We start from the raw sequence: 9,907 nt of genomic DNA, 5'->3' as shown, positions 1-9,907 counted from the left end.
CCAGAACTGCAGCACCAATTTGAAATACAGACAGCATACAGCCAATATTCATAATTTTAACTACGAAAATGATACAGACATACAGACAGCATAATCATAACCAGTAACCCGTAACCTGGTCTTAGACACCTTATATGACCCCCTTTACATAGGATTTGGTGTCACTACAGAACCTTGGTTGCAATCCGTGTTCTATATGATCCCAGTTTATATCAATAACGTCTTTTCTTTTTGAAATCATCAGTAATTTTGTCAGGGTTGTTGCTATCCCTTTCTCTTCTCCAGTGATCCTAAAGTAGAACTGTATATGCTTCCCTTTTAGTGGTGGTGCTGTTTTGTATTACAGCAGTTCACAACTCTGAAATAGCTGCTTGTCATCCAGCTGGGTTTGAATGCTCAGTGTTCTGAGAGAGATTTAATTTCTCATGCAGTACTTCATTTAAAAATAGTTGGGAACATTATAGAAGTGATGCAACTAATTAGGATGGGGAAAAGCTTTGTTCTGTGCAAAACAGCTACCATTATTTGAATGGAGCCTACCTTCTTAATGGAGTTTTACTCTAGTGGGGTCATGGAAAAGTCATTATTGATTATGTAAGACGTGAGATCTGAAGCGAGTCCTGGTGTAAGGCTAGAGAAGCATCCTGGCAAATAAGGAGCACTTCTTGGAGCGTTAGTTAATAAGATTTATGTTTTACATGCATAGACAGGTTGGAGAAGGTCATACAATGGAGAATTTAGTCTGTAGGAAGCCGCATGGCTGCGCTTATAGCTAGACACAGTGGTTAGCCAAAATATTAGCGTTGCTTTACAACCTTATCATTGCTTTGCAGCTGTTACACATGTAGTTCTGAACTAGAAACAAACTTCCCCTCCCTCCCAACACTGAGTCTCTGTACTACAGTGTTTTCTTTTACACTAGTATCATCTGGAATACTGAAAGCATAATAGTATGTTGTTTAGGATCAAGGGAATTGCAAAGTTTAATAATACCTATGAAAAATTCTTTGTTAGCTTTCTTTAGTCACTCTTGATGTTAAGGTTCCATTTATAAATGGCTTACAAAGGGTTAATAAACAGTTTTAAAATAAGTGCACTACAGAGATAAGTAGCATGTGCTTATTGCCATTAATGCACTTCAGTGTTATAGAAGGTTATAAGCAATCTGTTGGACTCCATAACAATCAATTAACCATTTAGTAAAACATTTTATAAATACTTTATTAATCCTTTATAAACTCTGTAAATGGAACCTTAATATAAAATGTGATCTTTTCTTCTTTAAAGAAGCTTATTAAAACAAGTGGATGTTACTGGCAGTTGTGAATTGCTTATAGAGTTCTGGTTGCCTTTCTTGGAGTTGGTGAATATTTTACAGGGATTATCCTGTAAAAATATGGTTTGTTCATTTCTGATAAACTGCTTCTCTGCTCCACTAGCTAAAGACAATATTACCATTTTCTGTCTGCATGAATTCATGAAAGAAACCAGAGCAAATGTAAGCAAATGAGGATGATTTTTTCAGCCATGTAGACCAAATTTGTGTAGCTATAATTTGGAATGGGCAAACTAATTTTGAGAGCTTCCTTAATATCTAAGTTTCCCGAAGAGAGCTTGCTGTACAAAAGAGGTTTAGTATCCCTCCTGACTGGAAGATTACAAAGAATATTTAACTGAAATTCACATAGTTAACCCCAGGGCCAACTCCAGTGTTTATGCCACCTCAAGCAGCAAAAAAAAAAAAAAAAAAAGTCACGATCTGCTCTACCGCCACTGCTTCAGTCTTTGGCCGCTGGTCCTTTGCTCCGAGAGGGAGTGAGAGACTTGCTGCCGAAGAGCCAGACGTGCCGCCCCTCTCCATGGGCCACCCCAAGCACCTGCTTGCTGAGCTGGTCCTGGAGCCGGTCCTAGTTAAACTGTAACAGAAGAAATTGCACATTTTGTAATGCATTCACGTAATTAGACCATAACAGATGGAACTGCACATTTTCTATTGCATTTTACTTAATTTGCAGTATTGAGACAGACAGGCATTCTAATACATCAGTCCCTAAAAGTACATAGATCACAAAGTGATGTATGCATGTATTATTTAAGAGAACACTCAACTGCATAAGCACTTTGAGAATTCTTCTGGGACAGAGGTTGTTGAAGCTTCTTTTCCTTCAATAAATTAATGAAATAGTTTCATCCTACTGTGTTTTGAACTGCTTCACTTTTTCATAGATTTTTGCTTTTTGCCTATTTGAGGGAAGTTTGATCAATTTAAAGACAGCTTTGGGTTTTTTCAACTGAGGCTCCATGAGTATTTGGTACTATGATTCATTATCTTGATGCTTCTAATTCACATCATGGTCTTGCATCAGTGATAGTAATGTCGCATGTTGTGGCAATTTTGTCATGTGTTTGATAAAATGTCATTGTGGTGCTTCCTGTTCTAGCAGTGACATCATAGTATCTGAAATAAAGTTTTGGGTCAAGTTGAGAACTTGGATTTGATTAATGGAGTTGCTCACTCTATTTCCCAGGCTCCTCAGTTTGCCATGTCCCATTTATAAGCAGGTGCCCCAACCTATTTGCCTGACTCTCCACTTTGCAAAGGCCCTTTTCAGTTCCACCATCTCTCTCCCTTCTGCTTCTCCAATCCTAATCCTTGAATTCCCAAATCTCCCCTCCCCTTATTGTCTTTAGGTTTATACCCAAACCGAAATATAAGTATACAAATTAATACATTTAATAATCTTAAGATTGTGACTTTACTTGCTTTTTCTTTCCTTTTCTCATTTCTTTATTCCTTTTCCATCTTACATCAGCTCCTCAGCATAATTCTTCTCCATTCCATTTTTTCTATAGTTTTTCTCTTCCTTTTACCCTCATCCCCTTTTTCCTCACCTCCTTTCCTTTCTTCCCTATTGTGCTTTCATCTGCCTTTGCAACCAGCACACCTAATGTGTCACTCCTCAAGAGTCTCCAAACCCTCCTTTATAAAATCTTTCCCTCCTTGTGTTTCTCAAGTCCCCTTCCCAGTTCTCATCATGCAGCTCAAGCAGAGGGGAGATGAGGAAATGTTTTGTTTAAGTGTCACTGTTTCAAATCTGCATTACCGGGGAAGGACACTCTGGGGACTCAGGCAGAGCGCCTTGCCACATGGCAGCAGGACCTTTTTTTTGGGAGAACTTCTAACAGCAAGCTTTTTTCCCCACTAATTTGGAAGGGAGGAGTGACCCCCACCCCCCACCCACCCTGGACTTGGCATTCTGTTTTTAATTTCTTCAGTCCCATGGAGAGTGAACTATAGGTAAAGATACTTATGTGACAAATAGCTAATGACTAAGTAGGGGAAGTGGCAGCCAGCCATTAAGGGCCTCATTGGAAAGGATCATAGTATTGCTGGAGGCATCTGGATAGTTCAGGCTGTGCACATAGGCTGCCAGTGATGAGATTTATGACTTTTACAAATTGATGGGGTCTCTGACTGTGCATTTTGAGATCCCTAAAGACTACTGTACTTACAGTTGCACCCAGAACTCTGAAGAAAGAAAATCCCCTAGAATATGAAGCTTTACATTTTCTAAGTAATTATCAAAGACTAATTTTCTGAGAAAATTCTAATTAATAAACAGCCATAAAAGATCATTGCTAAGAAATTGAGACTTTAATAACTTTTTTATTGACTTAACTATATTTATCTTACCTGTGATTAATTTTTTAATCTGTTGTTCAGTGTTCTTGTTTTTTTGTCTTTACCTTGGTATTTGGGTAGCGTTAGTATAAAAATCTCTAGAACCATGCTTGAAAAGCTGCAGAAAAAGTTCTGAATTCTGCTTTTGGGGTTGTATTAATTGCAGTTTCATATAGTTTCTTCACTTTTAACTTTTGTTTTTAATTAGCATGGGAAGTTGTGCAGACAATGAAAGAGAAGGTAATGGTCGCCATCTACAAAGTCAAGTTTGACCTCTTTTCTTATGTAAGAACTTCTCTCTAGATCTTTAAATGTCATAAGGAGATCAATATAAAGTATATCTGTTATTTTGAATATGTGCAAGTGTTATGCTTCAGTCTGAAAGCATTGGATGTTAAAATTATGAAGTATAAGTACCTAAAAAAAAAAAAAAAAAATCTCGGAGAAAAGGCCAGAAGAGTGTCTTTATCTTGATGGGAAAAGCCTGATACAAGTAAAATATGTATACATATGTAACTCCAAAATAATGCATGACTTCTATCAAAACTGATTTGGCCTACTTTATAACGTCTGCTATTTAAATCTATTGCTCAGGTAGTGGGAAAGTGCTTTCACTACAGCTCTCTGTGCATGTGTATTTGGTGCAAAAACTAATTATATATTTTGTTTTATAAAATAAATGTCTAAACAGACAGGAATTGGGGAAGCTGATTTTGCATGAAATGAACTTAGTACTGGTTTGTTTCTAGAACAGGCATTCAGTTTAAACCTGACATACTATTTGTTTAAGTAACTTTAAAAAAAATGAAGGACTTTGGTACACAATGCAGAATAGGTGCTGATTTGAAATATTTTCTAGGAAAAGCAAGCATGGATAGCCGATGTTATATTTTTATGTAGATTAGTTCCTGTGCAGTCATTTTTTTCCCTTAACTACTTTTAAATATTAATATTTTGATGATCCACTACTTTCAGATCTTTAGCACAGGAAATGAAGAATAGCTTCTTCAGTTTAAATTACAGGGGGAGTTTATTTTGTTGGAATGTGACCAAGACAAAAGATCACACACACATCTAAATGGGGTGCCATGGGGACAAGGGTCTTTACTGACCATCAAAAGTCAGGGCCTTGGCTTTAGATCTCATCAGGAAGATGGCATCTCCAGCAGCACATTGCCCTGATACAGTACTGGGACACTCAGTTTAGTTCTGAATTTGAGGAAAGAGTGTGACCTATAAAATCACCAATGCCACTTCCTGCATCACATGTGATAGACTTCCTTTGCATGTGTTGCAACATGGGTCCTTACCAGGCTTAATTTCTTTTAATTAGAGACCTGACAAGATCATAAACTATTCTGTCTCTGTCACTACAATTATAAGAGTTAGAAAATCTGAGTTAGATTGTGTCATGGAAAATAGCCCAAAGTAGTTTTCAACCTTTTTTAATCTGTGGACTCCTAAAAAAAATTTCAAATGAAGGTATGGACCTCTTTGGAAATCTTAAACATAATCTGTGCACCTCCAGGGGTCCACAGATCACAGCTTGAAAACCATTGGCCTAAAGTAAGAAAGAAATTCCTAGCAGGGTTGAAAACTGGCAGAAAGTGAGTCAGCTACACTGTTTGATGCCATCATGTGATAAAAGGATGAGGCGGAACACTATGCTGATCACAGAATTCTGATGTATATGGAGAAGTAGTTTTGGTTATGAAAGCTGAAGGGGCGGAAACAGGGAAATATACTCTGACAGGTAAATGGAAAGTGAATCATGAAAACTCACTCTGATGCATCTTGAGACTGTATTAGCTTCCTTTGGCAGGGCTTTTTGGGCCAAAAGTAATGAATAAAGTTATCTGCCTTCAGAAAAGCCAGCGGCAAAAGGATATTGGGGCTTGGAGGGAGATGGGAGGACGCAAATATGATTATGGCAGTAACATCCTTCCATCGCCTATAAATATTTTTTTAAAGTGCAATGTGGTTATGTGGCACTGCCTGGAGCACCCTCCAATGGCAAGGTGGTGCAGAACGTGTACACCTGCCTCAGTTTCCCCTTGAAATCCACCCATGAAAAGTAATATTTTCTCTTAGTGGCAATTTTATACCCTTTTATTCATTTAAAGGGTTGCAGTCCACAAATCTTCTAAAAAAGCAATTCTTCTTAAAAATCCTAAAGTAAAACAAATGTTTACTATGCAGAAGCTCTTCAGTCCCATTCAAAGGTCACTGTTCCCAGATCACCTACCAGAGAGTCATCACTCACTTGGTCACAGTTCCTTTTAGCCCCTGTGTCTGCCCCATTCTCTAGGCCATCTACGTCAGATTTCCAAGACCTGCTTCTCTCGCATAACCTCAAGTCATATCTCCCACAACAGAGCTCCCTGCAGCGTTCCACTGACCAGACCTCTTTGGCTGAGAGTCCTACCCCTGCTCCTTGGATCTGTCCTTCAGTGTCAACTCTCTTGTACTGGGCTCAGCTTCTCTTAACCAGGCTGGTTCTTCCCCTTCTTTATAGGGGCTGATCCACAAGCTCTCCTTTAACTTACCAGGGGTTCCCCAGCTCTGACCAGTCCTCACCATCAACCTTTTGCTCTTCCCAGTCGCTTACTGTACCAGCTCTTTGCTGCTGCTCCTGGGTCTCTCCTCTCTTCTTCAGGCAGCTCTCACCTGTCCTTCTCCTGACTGTCAGCTCTCTCTCCCCTCTTCGGCTCAGAGTGTCACCTTTTAAGCTCAGCTGGGGATCATTAATCCCATCCTTGTTCACCAGGCAGCTTACATGCACAGAGACTGAATCAGATTTTTCTGAAGCTTTATGTATAAGCCAGCATGGGAATTTTTTCAGTCTTTAATTTTTGTTTACTGTGTTTAGCTTTTCTGTGGTGGATATCACCATAACTATCTGAGCAACTCTAATTAATGAATTTATCCTTATGACACATCTGTGAATTAGGGATCGTTAGCCTTATTTTACAGATGGGGAACTGAGTTGGAGAAGGAGAGGAAATGATGTAACCAGGGTCACACAGAAGATCTGTGGTAGAGTTGGGAAGACACTCCATCCTGCAGATGTCCTGAATCCCAGTCATTTCCTTAATCATGAGACTATCCTTCTTCCTCCCTTTTTTTTTAGTTAAACCTACTTTCCCCAACACAACTTTCCATAAACATGGCAACCATGCTGACTTCTGGGAAGGCACTGGAGAACAACTAGCACTCGAGTGGTTTAGCCTGCATGCATGCAACAAATTGGGTGCATTATCAGCCCAAGTATAAGCAACACTCAGGCTTTAACCTATACCCGAGGACCTTACCTCCGGGTAAGAGTCCAAGTTAACTCTGCAGCAAAGACAACCCCTCATTAGTCACTTTTCATAACTGTCTCTTCCCTCCCCATCAAAAGAAGTGGCCATCAGGAAGAGGATTTTTGTCTTACCTGAATTTCAAATAATACATGGGATGCTTTCTTATTTTGCTTTTGTTCAGGCTGCTTTTCAGGCAAGATATTCAGAGCCTATATCTGTCATTTGTGTCCAGTTGTTTGTTACTTCTGTTTTAATAGTCTCTAACTAATTATCAGTTTTTCTTAATTTGAAGGGTTGGACTCTACGTAAAGAGAAACCCCCTTTGTTCTCTGATGCTGTGTAGGGCTTCAGTGACATTCCCTATAAATCTTTTTCTCTTTGCTTTCCCTAGTATGATTGCTGAAGAGAATGGGCATACTGGTAATACACCTCAAAAAAGACCATCTGAAGATTCCAGTGTCACTTCTGGAGTAGTTGAGTTGGTCTGTAAATCAGCTCTTCCATCCCAAACAATTCAGATTCCAGAAGAGCAGAGTATAGTACCTACTCCAGTGAAAAAGTCTAGTAAGACAAGACAACAAATAGATGTGAAAGCAGAGCTAGAGAAGAGGCAAGGAGGAAAACAGCTGCTGAATTTAGTGGTAATAGGTAATATCCTTTATTTTAATTCCAAATTGAATACATTTTGGGCCAGAAACGTGTGCTTATTGAGTCTGGGAGTGATGCAGAAGCAAGACACTCCTCCGTTTAGGAAAGGAAACATCTCAGATTGCACTAAAACCCATCTGCTTTACCCTTCCTCTGTGGCGGGAGCCACTTTTAACCTGCATGGATTAAAATACTAACTAGGCCTTCTGCCTATCCCCCATCCTCATTTTGTCAACATAAAATATACTTTAAAGTTGACTCATTTTTTTTTAGCATTATTCTTTTTAACATGAGTTAAGCAGAGGTCATTGTCAAACTTCACCCATTTCTTCTGTCTAGAAAACCTCTCTGTCTGCTACTATGTATGATTATCAGACTGTGAATTTGCACGAGCATGAAACAAAACTTCAGGGCATTAGATTCCCCTATCTGCCACCGTGTTTCTTTTCCAGTTGTATTATCAAGTCTAGTAATAGTAGTCTGTTTACTTCCCTTCTTAGGACATGTTGATGCAGGTAAAAGTACTCTAATGGGTCATTTACTCTACCTTCTGGGCAATGTGAACAAACGAACTATGCACAAATATGAGCAGGAATCCAAAAAGGCTGGGAAAGCTTCATTTGCTTATGCATGGGTCTTGGATGAAACTGGGGAAGAAAGAGAAAGGTAGGCAAGTTATCTTCTAGTGTGAACTAATGTTCTTTCTGATTGTAACGTGTTACTAAATGTCATTCTACTAATTAGCTATGTGCTACCTACATTAAATGTTTTAAGAGTAAAATGTTTGGTAGGAAATATTTCATCCTCTGTGTATACATAGATATACACGCTTGAAAGAAAAGTCCGTGTCTTTTCTTGGTTGTGGAAATGGAATGCCATTGAGAAATTGGGTTTTGTTTTGTTTTTGTTTTTGTTAAAATCCTCAGTATGAGGAGCTGATAGAATTTGTTTGATCAAGGCACCAGCACATGTGAGGAGTTTAAGGAAGATGAAGTTTTTGTTCTATTGTATCTGACTTGTTAAATTTAATATTAGAACTATTTTTGAAAAGTCCCTGCCAGTAACATGTTACATTGAAATAAAATGTGTAAATACTTCTCTGTATAATGCATTTTAAATTGTATTACAGTGAGGAAATACATGAGGAGGAAGTGATGTGGATAATTTAAAAAAAATAATAAAATGGCTTTTTAAAACTATATAAATTGGATCTGTGGACAATGACCTGTGTTCAGAAAAACATGAACTAAACTGTAGAATTAATATCTTACCACAGTTTTTGTGGTGTTTACCAGTATCTTAGGTTTCATTTAAAACCACAGAGAGAAATTTGTTTATCTAATGTAATTGTATTTTTATGTCATGCTCATCACCCATGGTATCATGGTAATAAAGCTCCTCTGGTTCCATAGATAACCTTGAAAATGTAAACTGATGCAGAGGAATGGGGAGTGGAGTGGGCTGCAGAGAGACTAGCTTTTTTAAAAATAAGAGAAATGAACTTGTGCAGTGTTCAGACCTATAACTAAACTTCTGCATTTGCCAGTCTTCCTGTACATATGTTCAATATAGGCTTATGTGTGAAAAGGTCAAAAAAAAAAAAAAAGTCGACCAAAAATCAGTATTGCAGACGAAAACGTGAAAAATGGTTTTTATCTCAAAGATTAAAACCTTGAAAACAGAATGTGGCTGTCTGTTAATAAAATATTTCTAAATGTTGCCTTAAAACGAAAGTATTATTAAACATCAGGATATATATAATGGAAGCAAAGTCTTTTTGTCTTTATTTCTGTAAATAAAAGATTTATTCCATGTTTTAAGTGAAACTTAGAGAATTTCCACCCTCAAAACAATTTCCACCCTTCTTGATTGATTTTTCCCTCATCTTTCTCCACTCTCAAGCCTATGTTTTAAAACTAAAGTGTTCTGAAGCTCTCCTCAAATATTTAGATAGTTCTTTGTTGTCATTTGGTGTCATGATTAAAAAATAGATGAGCCAAGGCAATTTCCCACAGGTGCTATTTAGTCAAATTTAGAATTGAGTCCAGAACTATTCTGCCCTTTCTAAATGATAACAGGCATTTGTGAATGGGGGGGGGAAGGAGAGTAAAACTTCTCTCATTAACACATGCTTTCTTAACTTCTTTAAGATGAAATTCTGATGCAGATGGATAGTTTCTCCAATGAAAGGGAAAGTCAGTGCCACAAATAGACTTATTAAATTGGCCAAAATGTAGTACTGGTTAAATCAAATGGCAGCCACAGTGTTCTGATT

The 9,907-nt window shown here is 38.0% G+C and overlaps 1 protein-coding gene across 4 annotated transcripts in view; it reads left to right on the top strand.

The window, feature by feature from the left end:
• The window catches only part of HBS1L (HBS1 like translational GTPase), a 117,850-nt gene that overhangs the window by 75,044 nt on the left and 32,899 nt on the right, over positions 1–9,907 (top strand). For all 4 annotated transcript variants that reach the window (XM_032785179.2, XM_032785181.1, XM_032785180.2 and 1 more), the window contains 2 exons: positions 7,376–7,632; positions 8,133–8,298. In XM_032785179.2, coding sequence (XP_032641070.1) covers positions 7,376–7,632; positions 8,133–8,298 — 423 coding nt within the window. The remainder of the gene's footprint in view (positions 1–7,375; positions 7,633–8,132; positions 8,299–9,907) is intronic.

This window comes from Chelonoidis abingdonii, chromosome 3, assembly GCF_003597395.2.
Source record: "Chelonoidis abingdonii isolate Lonesome George chromosome 3, CheloAbing_2.0, whole genome shotgun sequence".
In the NCBI taxonomy this organism is placed as follows: Eukaryota; Metazoa; Chordata; order Testudines; family Testudinidae; genus Chelonoidis; species Chelonoidis abingdonii.
The sequence above is the reverse complement of the archived record's forward strand: the minus strand, read 5'-3'. Positions and strand labels throughout refer to the sequence as shown.